This window comes from Myotis nattereri, assembly GCF_964212035.1.
Source record: "Myotis nattereri genome assembly, chromosome: 17".
NCBI classification, from domain to species: domain Eukaryota; kingdom Metazoa; phylum Chordata; class Mammalia; order Chiroptera; family Vespertilionidae; genus Myotis; species Myotis nattereri.
Genome location: NC_138092.1, coordinates 38375870 through 38392636, shown reverse-complemented (window position 1 = coordinate 38392636; position 16767 = coordinate 38375870). Strand labels below are relative to the sequence as shown.

The following is a 16767-nucleotide window of genomic DNA, read 5'->3' as shown; positions in this document are numbered from 1 at the left end:
ACCCCAGTGCTCTGTGCTCTGAGGCACTGAGTATGGAGTCAGCCTTAAAAGTAAACATCTTGTGAAACTCACTGTGTTCTCTGCCATCAGGCTGCGTTCCTGGCCCCACACAGCACCCTCTCCATCCGCAGTCCTCTGAGGCGTGGCTGCCTCCTCTCTCCTAGGAGCACCTACGTTTCCGGGGAGATCTTGCTTTGTCTCAACTTATGCACCATGAGAACTGCTGGTGCCTTTGCCCAGGTGAGCTAGGCCTCTGGGCAAGCAGACCCTTTGCCGGCCATGCTTTCCCCTGGCTTTATCTTCCCTGATCCAGCCAATTTGTCTTCTGCGCTCATTCATTGTTTAGAAGATTGCTATGTAGTCATCTCATATATCTGTGGCGGATTATCTATCCTAAGCCCTTTTTGGAGAAAGGACGGATATAAATTGCTCAGAAAATAAAATAAGAATTCAAACATTTTATTCCACAAGAATAAGGGCCAGAGAGAAGATTCCACAGGCACACCATGCCCAGGAAGCACCTACTTTGCAAATTGCATTATAATTCATTATAACCATCATTTTGTAAACATCGCCATTTTGCTTAATATGTGTACAAAAACCGTAACCATTTTGGCTAATATGTGCACAGAACCTCTTCTCATAATTACAGCGTCCCAAGAGCACACACCTCTCTATCTTCTCTCTGCTCAAAGCCCCAGATCTGCCCTAAGTAATAGGCTTGTTAGTATTTTCAATTCAGCTAATTTGTATAAAAATCATGTTGCCAATTATGAAAAGTCTCCCAAATATAAGAATTCATTTTCTCTACCATTGACATTGTTTTCAACTTCTGCAGTTTATTTTCCATCCCTGACAACATTTCTCTCTCTCTCTCTCTCTCTCTCTCTCTCTCTCTCTCTCTCTCTCTCTCTCCCTCTCTCCCTCTCTCCCTCTCTCCCTCTCTCCCTCTCTCCCTCTCTCCCTCTCTCCCTCCCTCCCTCTCCTTCCTTCCTTCCTTCCTTCCTTCCTTCCTTCCTTCCTTCCTTCCTTCCCTTTCTTTCTTAATATACTTTTATTGATTTCAGAGAACCGTGACTTTCTGGTTCATAGGCCGAAGCTCAACCACTGAGCCATGCCAGCCGGGAGAGTCTCTTTCTTTTCCAGTTTCCCATTTAGTATTTTCCCTAAAGCGTCTGTTTCAGTACATTTGTTCAGCTAATTACCTCCCTTGGCTCGGCTTTGATATCCTTAGAGGTTGCTGAGGAAGCACATCTCTCACGAGACTTTTTCCTTATTTGTGCTATTAAGTGGCGTTACACTATTTGCTGGTTGTAGGAACGGCAGAAAACGCAGTTTCTTCTATTGCCACATGTCAGTGGGTTTGATGATGCTCTCCCCCATTTTGTTAGCTGTTCATGGAGCATCTCTTACTTAGGAAGTATTGTTGGGGTCTGTGGGGATTCAGAGAGCAGGAGGGTTACTCCCTGTTTTCAAGGTTCATTGTACTATATGAACAGCCAAAGTTACTGAGGCTCAGATTTGAAAAATGTTATGCTAGAAGTAGCAGAGTGCCCAGGAAGGATGCAGGAATAGAAATTTCTTATGTAAAGTGTTTGGAGAAAAAACTAACAAAGGAGGTGAAATTTATCTTTAGCATTGAAAGATGTGAATGAGTGGTGGACAGAGGATAAGGAAGGGATATTCACTCAAGGCTAGAGAAACGGACCCTTTTAAATGGGCTTAATGACAGGGTATTTTTTCATCAGAATAAGCTTAAACTACATGTCAATTTCACAGACGAAAGCAGTTTTTGAACTGGATGATCGCTTTATGATCATCTTTATGAATAAGGTAACTGCGTCTAGAGAGGTGACTTTGAACATGACAACACTATCGTGTTTATACAAAATACTTCATCATGCGTTGTCATATGTAATCTTCACAATGGTGCTGTCCTCATTTTACTGTTGAAAAAAACTAAGATTCAGATAATAATATAAATTACAAGTTACCAGGCCCATTTTGAAATATATGCAGATCCTTCTGTCTGACTTTGTAGATTATGCTCTCCACCACAAGGAACTTTGAACTGCTCAACTTTCCATGTTCTGTCCTGTAAGTTAGGGAGGATGTGGACATGGACCAGAATTGGCAAGATCCACCCCCTCCGCAGGTGGGTTAGGTCTCATTCTGGAGTCAGTGCAGGTTCCGTAATCCAGGGGCTAAGCTTGGTCCTGGGATGTTCTTTCCTCTGGTCCCAAGCCTCCAGGAGAAGGTGGCAGCCAGCCTGTCCAGGCAGGTGCCCCCCAGAGGCTGCCCACCTGTCTGTGTCCTTTTCACGGCCAGAAGAGTGGTCTGCCAGGCGGCACTGTAGCAGAGACCCACCATGGTATCTGGGGAAGAGTAGCCGGAGAGGAAACAGCAGTCTCCAAGGCCTGGAGGTGGGACTGTGCTTGGTGGATTCAGCCGGTGACAAGAAGGGGAGAGGTGGGAGCTCAGTGGGAGAGGAGAGGAGTAGGGGTGAGGAGAAGGCTTGTGGAGGCCAGATCACTGCAGAGGTGGGTGAGGGAGGCGAGGGGCTTGGGATGTGATTTTGAAAGGGGTGGAGAAATATTTAAGCAGAAAAGTGACAAAATGTCACACATTGGAAAATAATCTGTCTGGTTGTTGGCAGAGAGTAAGCTGTATCAGGACAAGAAGGGAAGCATGGCCATCACATAGGACATGATTCCAGGGGTCCAGGTGACAGGTAACAAGGTCAGTGCTAGGCGTGGAGGTGGTGAGAGTGGTCAGAATGGAGAGAGTTAGAAAGGAGAGTGACCGGGATTTGTCATTAGATTGAACGTGAGGAGTGAGAAGGCAGGAATCATGGAGGACACCACAGATCTGGCCCAAAAAGCTTGAAAAGTGCATTTGCCATTTGTTAATGTGGGAAAGCAACAGGAAGACAAGGGGTAGTTGAGGAAAGCAGGATTCTGTTTAGCACATGTGAAGTTTGAGATCCCTGTTGGAAGCCCCAGGGCGAGATGGCGAGTTACTTGCTGGATGAGTTTGATGTCCCTAGGATGGTGTAGGACCTCAATTTGTGAGGCATCACACATGGCATTTAAAGCTTCTGTGCCTGGATGAGATGACCAGGCCAGCACGTGTCACTGCAGGAGTGAGAGCCACCACGCCCGGGACCTTGCATTGAGGAGGAGGCCTCCCGGAGGCCGGGGGAGCCTGTGTTGCAGAAGGAAGGGGTGATGGGCTGTGTGCAACGCTGGTGAAAGTTTGAGAAAATGGAAATTGAGGCTGGACCATTGGATTTGACAGCAAATCACTGATGACCTTGACAAAGTGGAGCGTTGGTGTTTTGGGATCTAAAGAGAATGAGAGGAGGGAAAGTATAGGCAGCAAATAGTCACAGTTCTTCTAGTTGTTTTTTTTTTCTACAAGGCAATTGAGAAGTGGAGCAGAAACAAGAGAGTCGGGGGTATATTTTAGGCAAGGACTAGATCTAGCCTGTAAGCATAGGGTGATCCAGAAGAAAGGAAATGCTGGCTGGTGTAGGGGACAGGGACCCGTGATTTTGTGCTCAGATAAGAGGTTGGCCTTAAGAGCACAGAAAATTCATCTGTCATAATATAAGGGAAAGAGAGCAGAGCAAATAAAGTCCTGGTAGGGGGGATCTGGCACTGAGATTGTAGAGTAGGAGCTTCCATTTCCTCAGTGAATGGGAAGCCAGGTTGCTTGCCCAGGGTTGGGGGTAGACTTGGTCTTACAGGGTGGCAGGCTGTCTCCTGTGATATTTGTGATGCCTCGTGGCCCTGAGCTGCTCTGTTAGAGATGAGCACAGAAAACTGTGCCCAGAACATATGGATCAGGTGCCTGTATCCACCCGAGGAGAATCTCTGTCGTGCATGGCAAGTTACTGTGTTCAGGAGAAAAGCAAAATCTTACCCTTCCTTTTCTTGCCTTGTTGGCATGTTCAAGGTAAATGCATTTTGATTTCATGATGGCTCAGCTCCCTGGCCAGCAGGACAGGGCCTTCTAAAAGGTACATGGTAAATTCCTTTTCTACTTATTAGCAACTCCAAAATAATAGTACTTTGTTTTGCACCTTGTTCTCTACTTAGTTCAGCACATGTTTCATTTACTATCTTTCCCACGCAGTTTTAACACTTAATGCTTACAACCGATTTTGAAGAAGTGGTGTCACCCAGAGAAGTCAGGTGACAGTCATGTACTTGAACCTCATAGCCACCACAGAGTTGCACAAAATACAGTTACTTTAATGAATACAATTATATGTTCTCATCAGACAGATCTGTTTTGTAAATAAAGTTATATTGAAACACAACCATGCTCCTTCAATAACATATTGTCTGTGGGTTTTTTGGAGCTATAACAGCAGTTATCATATGGCCAACAAAGCCTAAGATATTTGCCATCTGACTCTTTGCATTAAAAAAAAAATATCTGAGAACTGCATTAGAGTGTACAGACCAAAAATAAAAAATTAAATTAAATAGTGTGGGCAAATTGGCCCTATGTGTTACCATGGCCTGTGACCCTGCTGTCCTACAGGTTGGTTTCACTGCCTTTGCCTCTCACAGTGCAGCTGACTGAAAGAATTTTGGGGTAATTGTGATTACATGTGGTTTTTACCATGTGCATTGATTATACAACCTATCCCTAGAGTAAGATGCAATCTCACTTATTTACCTTAAAGTAATTAACTTAGCTTTACAGATCAGTTTTTTCCCCTTAAAAACAAACAAACAAATTTCAAAAATTATAAACAGTAATATACCCCAGGGGTGTATAGGGTTCTCTTGGCCAGTCGCATCAAGCTTGATGCATCTATTTCCTTGGGAATACTGAGGGATCCATGACATCCTTGTCATTGAATCAGAACTAGGCTCTCCGCTTGCTTTCTCGTAGTCTTCCTGATTTAGACTTGATAGGCCACCTTTTGAGATGACTGTTGCATATACTTTTGTTGATTTTAAGTCTCGAAGTTTGGGGGTGTCTGGGTGTTGATTGCGGTCTGGCATCTTCTTCATGCTCACCTGTATAATTGTCCCTTGGACTTTACATCTTGGATCGCCCATGATAAGTCTGTTTTTAGGGAAGTAATATACCCTGTTCTCTTTCTCTGAGTTCCCTAGAGCAGCAAAGAGAATATAATTATTTATTAACATGTTTAATAGATTCTGGTAATCTTTAAAAGAATATCCCCCAAAGCTCGGCACTTATTTTTGTAATTGATATTGTCTTCGCGCAGACTCAGGATCCAGCCAGAGATAGTAGCTGCCCTGACCTCAACCCAAAATCATACAAGGACAAGAGGGTCCTCTCTGAGAAGAGTCAGTTTATTTAATTCTGTTTTGGGGTGAGGGGCCTTTCAATTCAGTGAGAAATGAGCCCTCCGAGAGCACAGAGAAGGGAGCCTGCAGGAGCCCTGTTTCCTGCTTCCTTTACATCTACCCCTGGCAGATGTAGTCTCAAGAGTGTAAAGTTAGAGCAGAAATTCCCTGCTACTTTTAGAATAAATGTGAAGCTTATCCCTAAATCTTCAACCAGGTCTTCATGCTGTGCAGCAGGACTACATAAAAATCAAAAACTTCTGTGAAGGAAAGCACACTTTAAGGAAATATCAGCATAATTTGAGGAACCATCAGGCTTGAAAAAGTATCTGAAAATATGCAAAAGAAACGAAAACATATATGAATAAAGGAATTTAAAAGTTGGGCAAAGAATTTGGACGGTGCATAGAAGAAAATATAATTTCCAAGCACATATTGACAAGCATCTCTAAGATCTCCAAATTAAAAGCATGCAATACTACTGGACACCTAATAAAGTAGCAATGACTTCTTTAAAACAATGACAACCAAAGTGGGTAACGCTATGGTAAAAATGACACCGTTTAAATTAATATCCTTTTGAAAACTATTTGGCAGTATGTATAAGAAAGTAGACAAATGTTAAGGGAGGCATGAGAAATAAAACCTGATAAGGAGTTTGGATTATATACAGTGAACTCTGGTGGTTTCTAAGGGTTAGGGTTGTCCAAGGTATTCTATACAGATTAGTCTGCTGATGAGTACTTAAAGGGGGGAGGCCAAAACTAACACCTTGGAGGATTGGTAAATACTACACACCTATAGGTGATAGGACTTTAAAGCTAAGTAACTAGGCTGTCCTCAATTTGACAAACTGAGAGACTGAGGACTAAAAAATATGGAGGTAACTTACCAAGGCTCAAGTAAAACTTGTGAGCTCGGGGGAGCTAGAGAAGCCAAGAGGAACTAGATGGAATCTTCTGAGTTCCAGTCTCTGTTTTTCTTTGTAATATTGAAGGGATGATTTCGCAGCATTTGCAAATGTAGAATTCTAATGATCATGTGTAGAGTTTAATATTTTCTGATTGAATACATAAACATTAGTTTTAATTTATGTTTAATATATAAACATTAGTAAGGTTTAAAAATAATCACAGCTATTTTCCATTTGAAAATATTCTGACTAGCTGGTGCAAATAATTAGATCACTTCCGTAGCTTTGCTAGAGTGAGAGCTAAGCTTGAGAAACACTCATTCCTCCAATCATTGATTTTTTTAAAAAAACATCTCTTTTGGCTTTTGATACAAAATGAATGCCACCAGTTCCTCCCTCCAGGAGCAGGAATGATGGACATAATAACTCAATCAAATTCTATGTTATCCACTGTGAACATAAATATCTGCAAAAGCCGTCTCACCATATAATAGAGATACATGTAATTACAAAGGAGGAACCAAGATTTAAATGGAGAATTCACAGGGAAGGTACTTGAACTTGATCTTTAGGGATTCCCAAAGGAATTTTACAAATCGGGGGAGGCAGTTGAGTTGAGAAAGGGCTTTCTAAGAACAGGAACAGAATGTGCAAAGTGGTGAAACAGCCTGGCACATGGCAGTGGACTGAGAATGTTTGGTGTGTTTATCCCAAGTGCTGACCGCAAAGGGGAGAGAGCAGTTAGAGGTAAGGTGCTCAGGGAGCAACTCAGTGGGACTTTTCTGTTTCTCAGGGCAGCTAACATTATGGCATTGTCAGTGCCATGCATGGTTCTAAGTACCTTTACTATCTATTAGTTTAATTTGATCCTATTTATTCCCATTTCATAGATAATGTAACTGGTCATAGCGAAGGCAAATCACTTGCATAAATGATACTACTAATAAGTGGTGAGATCAAGATTTGAAAAATGGCAGTTGAGTCCCTAGTTCGGTGTCCTGAAATCGAGACAGTCCTTCCTGTTCCATATTCGGAGTTTTGAAGGGTTTGTAAGCTCTCGGTCATGGTGGTACAGACAATTGTTCCAAGGCTCTAAGTGACAAGCTTGGAAACAGCCAGTTGCAAGGGATGGTGGGAGCCTGAATTAGAACAAAAGTATTTAAGAGCTGAAAACCACAGAATTTACTCTTGATTTGATCGGGCTTGGAACATTGGGTAGATGTTGGTACCACTAATCAAGGCTGTTAATTGAGAAGGAGGATTCAGTTTGGGACAAGTTCAGTTGTGCTGTTCATGGAATATTCTCCTAGAGCGGTGTAGCAAGCAGTGTGATGGTCAGGTCAGGAGATAAGGAAGTAAAGCTTTAAGATCATCAACCTGGAGCTTATCAGTGAAATCCCTCTTACAAATACTACCAACCACTGAGAGCTCATAGCCAGATAAGAGGACAGTAGAGAAAACTGGCACACTACTATTAAAAATGTCGTCCAGCCACTGGCTGCCTGTCCACTAATAGTTTCTTACTAGTCATGATAGCACAAGGGATTTGCCTCAGAATATAATCAACTGCATCACTAAGCCCACTGTTTAGCTGACTTTTTCCTTTTAATCTTAGCAAGATTCTCAATGAAGGAAGCCTTGCATTACTTAATGTCTAGGTGCAAACTTCTTATTTTGTCCCAGATCAGCACTTTGAGTATCACTGATATAGAGAACACTAATATTTAAGTTTTAGGAAGAGGTGTCCAGAGAGGTTGAGAAGGAATAGTGTGAGTGACAAGATGAGAAGCAGAAGAAAGGGATGTATGTGTACGTGGTTTAAAGGAGCGAGTGGTCAGTATAGCCACGGAGAGATCAAATATAATTGAGGACTAAAAAATAATGATTGGAGCCCTGGCCGGTGTGGCTGTTGATTGGAGCATTGTCCTGTGCACCAAAAAGTGGTGGGTTCAATTTCCGGTCAGGGCACATGCCCAGGTTGTGGGTTCGATGTTTCTCTCTCCCTTCCTCCCTCTAAAATCAATTTTAAAAACAATTGGATTTGGCCACTACAGGGTCATCAGTAACATTTTAAGAGTTTTAACCTCTGCTTGTTCTTCCACCTTCTGCCATCTCATTTTTATCCCACCAATCTATCTCCCAAATACTCATGGATTCAATCTTCCTTTTACTTAGCTCTTGCTGATCTGAAGTGACTGATCACTCTCTTTCCATACTCTTCCCTCTGCCGGACATTGACCTTGCTTTTCCTTCTCACCCCCCACCTATCTGTCTCTGCCCATCTCGTCTACACATACTGCATGCTTTTAATTACACCCATTTCTTAAGTTATGTATGGTATCAATTTCCAAACCACATTTCTTTCCTGAACTACAAGGCAGTCTAACAGTCTCTTGGACATGAATGCCCCAGACTCTTCAAGTTCAATATGTCCAAAAGCTGAGCCCGAATTCTCACCTACATTCTTCCCTATAATCCTTTCTTCCTAAATCTCATACCTTGGATTGTCATCTGCCCTGTTGCCAAACCGTGGGCTTGAGCATCATGCTTGACTTCCTCCTCCTTTCTTATCCAGCTGGTTTCACCTCCTAATGACACTTCATAACATTAACTCTCCCTGTGCCCACCATCTATATCTGGGCCACCCGTACTTCTGACCTGAATTACTGAATTCTCCTCTGGGCTGGGGGCTCCCTTTTTCAGTCTTCACTTGCCTCCAGTACCCTGGCCACGTTGGAGCTGGAGTCCTCTATCTAAATGGAAATTTGGTCACATCACTCTCTTGAATTGTTTGCCCGCCCCCCCGGTCTTACATCTACTCTTCCTCTATAGATTCAGGTCAGTTTGATTTTTGTTTCAGTTCTTTAATCTCAATCTCAATCTCAATCTCTCTCTCTCTCTCTCTCTCTCTCTCTCTCTCTCTCTCTCTCTCTTTCTCTCTCTTTCTTTCTTTCTCTCCTTCCCACTCCTTACCCTCACCTTCCCAGAGGCTCCTGTGGCTGCCTGGAGCACATTTCTATTTCCTGTTCACTGGTGAGTTTTTTCTCCATCCTCAGGAAGTTTCCACAACCCTGTAAATCTGAGTTGTGTGGACTTCCTCTGTGATCTCCTAACATCCTGCCTTTCCCATGTATAACCCTTGACATATTGTCCTGTAATCTTTCATTTTTGTCCTGAATCAGTGCTTTCCTCTGAGTTTAAATCTCTGAGGCGGCAGGAACAATATCTCTTTGGCACATCATTATGCTTCAAGCTTCTACCTAGTGCAGTGCCTAGAATTGTATGAACATTCAGCCCATGTTTGTGAAATGAAATGAATGCTCTTCTGAGAACTTTCACATCCATTATCTCAGTGGGGGTACAGTTGAACAATTTGGAGAGGATTTTAACGAAACACGAGATGTCAATGCATTAGAAGATTAAATTTTTTGTTGAGTTGTTTTGCACTAGTAGGAGGAAGGAGAAATTAGTCAGGAAAGCTGATTAGGAGAGTAGATGCATTTAATTCCACCGCATAGAACAAAGAGGAAGAGATTTTTTTAAACCAGCTTGCATCATTTAGATTTCATCTTCCTTCTGAGAAGCTAACACCTGTAAACTGTGTGTGTTTTAATATTTAAAGGTGTCAGATTTTCCATCTTTTAGGGCTTTTTCTCCACCTGGAAAAACTTTAGATAAGATCATTTAAAAATCTAACTGTATACTTTGCTCATTGAATTTATTGTGTGTGTGGAGGGGGGGGGGAGGGGGGAGGGGGGAGGTTACAGAAGTGAGCAATCGATTTATAGCTTTTTCTTTTCTAAAACAATTGAAATGAAATATTTTTAAAGATTTAATTGAGTTTTTAAAACAGAAGTACAGAAGAAAACAAAGAAATAGGCAATAATAGGAGGAAATCGAGGATAAGAAAACCTAGGCAAAGATATATGTGATAAGATACATTGCTTGCTATCCTTTAACTTCTTCTCAAAATGAACTTCTGAAAGCTGGAGAGAGAGCTCACAGTTCAAGATAGACTTTGCAGGCCCGAAAATTTGCCATCTTGTTTGCTATGGCAGAGGAACATGCAAAAGCCGGTGTGGCTCAGTTGGTTGTGTTGTCCCATGCACCTAGAAGTCACCGGTTGGATTCTGGTCAGGGCATATGCCTGGATTGCAGGCTTGATCCCTGGTAGGGGGCATGCAGGATGCAGCCGATCACTGTTTTGCTCTCATATCCATGTTTCTCTCTCTCCCTCCCCTCCTCCTTCCTATCAAAAAAAAAAAAAAAACAGTAAAAATATATATTTTTTAAAGCTAGGACTTTGCAGTCAAGTAGTTAAAAACACAGAGCAGATTCAATGCCAGCTGTGCCACTGCAAAGTAAATGGTCTGTTTTGCCACTAGTTAAGAAATTGGCATGTGTTCTATCTAAAATGGTGGCTGTCTAGGGTTTGCATAGAGATGTAGATTGTAGAATATTTAGAGAAAAGGAGGGTCAAGACTTTTTCTTCAAAGCACAACTTTGAATCCACTGAACTCCTATATATATATATATATATATATATATATATATATATATATATATATATATATTCATTTGGAGCTCCTAATTCTCTATAACACATGGAAGAGACATGCCTGGTTGGGAACAACTTGAGGAGAGGATGCCAGAGTTATCTGCATCTACAAGAAAAATGACCTCACGTAGATTTCATGAACACTTAACTTTGACCAGCCAGCACTGTGTTCTCACAGATCTACAAGAGAAGTTAGCTCAAAATGCATCCCGAATAGCTACCTAAACAGACCTGTTGAGTGGCATCGAATGAGACTTTCTTCCCATAATTAACTAATGTGCTTGTAGGTCATCACAGTGGTTTCTGGGTATGAGGATCACATGACCAGTTTGTATGAGGAAATTTGCCGTCTTGTTCGCAATGGCAGAGGACCATGCAAAAGCCTCATCTAAAAGTGACGGATCTATTTAAGTTTCAAATTAAACAGGAGAAATAGGGCTGTTTCATGTGACTTAGAAATGGACTTCACTCTGTCAAAGTCCATTCCTATCTTCCCTGACTCCCCAGGCTTAACCATGGCGGTCATACTGAGACCATGTGGTTGACAGGGTCGGGGCTGACAGTACAATAATAAAAACCTTCAACTGTTCTCCATAGTTTTCTAGTTGGTGAAATGTAATCTCAACAATGTCTCAGTGAGAATAATCATTCCTCATATTAGATTTTGAGATTCCAAACCATATCTGTAGAGAAATCTGACCAAGATTTTGGGGAGAGTCAGCACACAGGCACATCTGGATTTCGGGGAGTTGGAACTTGACTGATGTGTGAACTGGATGGACTAAGGGAAAAAATGTACCTAAGCAATGAGGGTAAATGGTTTGTTCATTCTGGTAACAGGATAAGAGTTTCCTCTCAACGCCACAACCACTGCCCAGCCATTCCTCTGAGCTGCCTGGGGGTTGTTCTTAATGCTGTGGTTTCTATATGATTATTTCGGTGGTTTCTCTGAGTTACCCAGATGAGTAATTTTAATGTGGTGCCTGGCGTGGGATTTTTGGTTCAGAGACCGAGACACAGGGGGAACCTGTGGTGAATGCCGTACAGAGCGCGGGTATCGCCCATGTGTCTCTATTCTCCTTATCTTGCCGCTTCCCTGTTCTCACGTAAAACGAGGGAGAAAATTTTTTAAATTTTCCAAAAACCAAAACTCTGCCTGGCGATGGTTTCCCCGGCCGCAGAGCTGATTTTTCTCTTTCATTTCTTTCCATGGACCGGTAGCCTTTTTGTAGGTGTGAGTGCCCTGGTTCGGCTCATGTGTGAGTCCCTCGGTGTGGCCAGGCACTGTCTGTGGAACGGGAGAAGAGTGGACGTGGGGGTGAGGATTGGGGGATGAAAGGGAGCACTGTCTAATCATAGAGAACCACGAAGAAAATTTAGGCAACTGAGTACGACCTGCTGTCTTCAATTAAATTTTAGTCATTTCTGATCATATGTGTTTTCAAAACAAGTCTTGGCATCAAATATCTCAGATTATTTGCCAATGCTAATAAAAGGTAATGCGGACTTTGTTCAACTCTGCAAACTTCCCCATGAATTGAAACAAGGTTAATCGTGGTGCTAGAACCAGGAGATAAAGTTCTTCCTGTTTGTCTACAGAATACAGTACCATCCACAGCCCGTCAACACCCATTAAAGATTCGGACTCTGAGCGATTACGTCGAGGTTCTGATGGCAAATCACGTGGACGAGGCCGAAGAAACAATAATCCTTCACCTCCCCCGGATTCTGATCTTGAGGTAAGTCATTGCCAACACCTGAGCAATAACACGGCATCTTAGAGCTAAAGGATGGTCTGAAGACCTGCGTTGTTACAGCAGAGACCAGCGTGTCCAAATGCTTTTGTTACTGCTTCCTTTTCCATTGTAACTATAAGGAAAGCATTATTTTCTCTCTTCTGCATGCATTCTAGGGAAAACAATTATTTCTGTTCTCTCTCCCATTTAACTATATGGTAAAGTATCTGCTTATTTCTCTCTAAGGGAATACAGTAAATTACATTAATTCTGCTTGAACAAAATTATCTTATAGTGCTCTATATCACTGTCATTTCAATGAGGTAATTAAAGACGTACTTATGTATGTTAAGAAAGGAAAACCTGGAATGTTCTAAACTGACGTGGTCATCCTCTTATGAGGTGTGTGCTGGTGGAGTTCAAAAACAGGAGGGATTAAACAAAACCTTCCAGGGTCAGTAGGCTTCATAGCCTCGAATCCATAGCAATTAAGTTTCTGGGTTTGGTTTTTATTTTATTTTTTTTCCCCAAATTGGAACCTGATTTGGGAAACGTGATTATTTTGGCCAAAAAGATGAAAATTTTCAGCAGGACCTTAAATGAATATGTACTGGTGTAAGTGGAAATGGAGAGAAGAAAAGCAGGCATGAGGCCTTTTGGGGTATCTCAGAGACCTTCTTTGAAATGAGTTCTTCAAATCCAATTCCAAATACCCTGAGAGTGTGTCAAGAGCAGTGTGATGTGTCTGCTTAAGTTATTAACTATCTGGAAACATCAGAAAATCAAATATATAATCTGGCCAATTGATAACAGCCCAATAGGTAACATAAAGTGAATAGATGATGGAAAGTTTTAGTTTTTGTGCGCAATTTTTTAATACTTTGCTTGATAGAAATAAAGCATAAGATTAGCTCCTTTAACACTTCCTTATGAACAGAGAGTAGAAATAAGGACAAGATAAATTGAATGATTTTTTAATTGATTGTCCCTCTCTGTCTCAGAAGTTATAAACAGACTAGTTTTAGCTCATTTTTTTATTTCTTCAGAGCTGCGACTGAGAACCTGTTTCAGAAGTAGGAAGGCCATATGTTATTATGTCTCTCCTACATTTGTGTTGATGTTGCTAACAGAATTATCCTCTTGTATGTCATCTGAGGTGACAGCAGAAGAAAAGTTGGGAGACATACTTTGAATAGTTGAATTTTTTAAAAAAAATAGTAAATCAGATTTTTCGTTTGTCTCCCATTTCAAAACAATTGCTTATGTTGAAGTTATGAATAACAAGGTTTCTTAAGCAAAAGAAAGACACACCGATTTGGTTCTTCCTTTGTAGAGGGTGTTCATCTGGGACTTGGACGAGACAATCATCGTTTTCCATTCCTTGCTTACTGGGTCCTACGCAAACAGATATGGGAGGGTGAGTACCAGAAGGTTTTATTTTTTCTTTAGAATAACAAGGCCTAGAATTGAATTTTTGTCCAAATGGGAATGTGGTTAAACTTTAAATGATAAATCAAAAATCTAAAAAAGAAAATAACTTGGTGGGTTGGCAAAAACACGTAAATGAACAAAAGGAGATATTTTTTGATTCTTAAAAATGAGATAAACTTTATGCAATTTAATTCATTCTTACTTCAGACCCCAATGAATAAAAGTGATTGAATACTATTCTAAGATGATATATTAGAATGTTTAGATGACATAGGAAGATCTCTTGGGTTGTATTTTTTTATTTGCCATGCCCTTCTATTTATTTATTTACTCACAACATATTCAATGGAACAGATATTCACTTGCTGATGTCTTCAGTGATTAGCAGTATTAATATTTTATTTTGCAAAGCACCTGTTATGAATGTCTTTACAAATCCCTTTGCCATGAGATTAAACTTATAGGAATGGTATGCGCCATTGGGCCTCTGAATGACAATAGAACCAGTACTTTTATGTTTGAGTTGTAATAACACTTATCTTGGTGTTGTAGGTAAAAAATAATGTTATAGACCACCTTGTGAATAGACCTTCAGTTTCAATGTTCTGCATTTGGGTTTTCTAAAACCTTGGTCATTTTTTTGATATATTGCTTGATGGATTCATAAACCTTCCACACAATAATCATGCTATTTAAAGTGGCTATAAATAATTTCTGAAATTATTCTGTAAATATGATATTTTAATTTTTTAATCTTTAAAGAAATAATATTACAAATCTTAGATTCATAAACTATTGGTTTGGAACCTTAAAAACGAAACTGTTTATCACAGTTGATACCCATAAAATGTGCATACTGTCCTAACAGATCCTACAGGTATTCATGGTTTCATTAAGTATAACTGAGTGCTTGCTCTGTAGGTGTAGTGTGGAAGTGAAAGTAGGGAATTATCAATTGAGCTTCACAGTGCAGCTTTCCTTCTCCTAACCCTAAAGATATGCCTAATAAAAAATGGCTGAAAAATGCACATTTGTAAGAGTAAGAATAATCCACCATTTGAATTTCTGTCCAAAACTAAGGTATCTGTAAAACCTTATTGTTAAATTTCTAAGAGAAGACAACAATTAACAAAAATTCAGATTATGAAAATAAAACCATAGAATCAGTCATTCTAAGAAAATCTATTATGTGCCTAACACAATAAGGATTCAATAATTATTAGCTGTGTTGTTTTTTTTGTATTATTATTTATATTAATACTCTACTTATACTTTCATTTACTTGAAATAGTGATATTCCTATTTTTACAAAACAACTTAGAAATTGATTACAGATGAATACATGTAGCCAGTAGGAAGAATCTGGGAGATCTTAACTAAACCATTATAATGTCCTATAACTAACTTCTATGGGAGAAAGGTGGCTCTTGGAACTCACACAGAGGTGTTGGAAAGAGCAGGCACGAAGAAAACCAGAATTTGAAAATCATCCAGAAAGTCTTGAGTCTTTAAAAACTTTCTCACTAAGGGCCAAATTGATGCAAACAGAGTTGTCTTGATCAGTTCTCTGTGACCATTGAAAGGAGTCAGCTTAGAGCATCCTGTGACCTATTGACCTCATGTCACTCTTTGACCATAAATTATTCATTTACATATGGAATTCACGCCTAACCTAGAAACTGCTGGCTACCTAGAATTTTCCATTCAGATTCTCAACAATATCATGAGTTATATTTTTTAAAGTGTCAATCATTAGTATTTTGAGGTTTCATCAAATAGTATTTTGTTTGTTAGTCTGTTTACTTTTCTCATACTAGGGCAGGTGATAAAAAGTTTTACATATAAGTCCTCAAAACAAAAATTGAATATTCTTCAAAGTGTGGGTGATTTGATATATTTAAATGTAAGCTTACTTATTTATAAGTTGATAGGAGTCTGGGAGAAAGCAAATTTGGAAAGCCTACTTAGGGAAGGTCTTCCTGAGGTCAGAAAGATCTGAATAGGCCAGTAGGTTATGTAATCATCAAGAGAAAGAATATTCTTTAAAAAAAAGAGAGAATGTTCTAAACAAAGGAAACAGCAAGTGCATACACAGAAAAGGGCTTGATGCTTGAGGGACAAAGGGTAGTGTTGTCAGCTTTGTGATGACGATACAGAGTCAAGAAAGAGGAAGGCCAGGACAGAGGGCCGTCCAGCCATGGTCAGGAGAGTTGATCTCATTGTACATGCCATAGGATGCCATTCAAAGTCTTCAAGAGAGCACCATGACAGATCTGCTTTGGATTTTTAGATGTCTTTGGCTGTGTGTGGGTAATTGAAGGTAGGGACAGAGGAATGGAAGAACAGGGGAGGTTTTAGCAGTGATCTGATTAATTAGCAGTAGAAATGGAGAGAGCCGATTGGATTCTAGATTCTAGTGCCAGTGGGAAATTTGGATTTGGAAATGATTTGTATTGGGCTGGTGGGCAATCCTAGCCTATATAATAAAAGACTAATATGCAAATTGACCAAATGGCGGAACGACCGGTCATTATGGCATGCAGTGACCACCAGGGGGAAGATGCTCAACATAGGAGCTTTCCCTTGGGGGTCAGTGCGCTCCCACAGGGGGAGCACTGCTCAGCCAGAAGCCAGGCTTATAGCTGGTGAGCACAGCAGTGGTGGCGAGAGCCTCTCTGGCCTCCATGGCAGTCGGACATCCCCTGAAGGCCCCCAGAACCATCCCTTGAGAGGGCTCAAGCCGGGCTAAGAGACCCCCCTCTCACCCCTCCCCCTTGCAGGATTTTCGTGCACCGG

General features: G+C 40.8%; 1 protein-coding gene across 9 annotated transcripts in view; it reads left to right on the top strand.

The window, feature by feature from the left end:
* Positions 1-16767, top strand: part of EYA1 (EYA transcriptional coactivator and phosphatase 1) — a gene marked incomplete at both ends in the record, with an annotated part of 278470 nt that overhangs the window by 199887 nt on the left and 61816 nt on the right. For all 9 annotated transcript variants that reach the window (XM_081111750.1, XM_081111749.1, XM_081111745.1 and 6 more), the window contains 2 exons: positions 12404-12543; positions 13874-13957. In XM_081111750.1, the coding sequence (XP_080967876.1) occupies positions 12404-12543; positions 13874-13957 (224 nt within the window). The remainder of the gene's footprint in view (positions 1-12403; positions 12544-13873; positions 13958-16767) is intronic.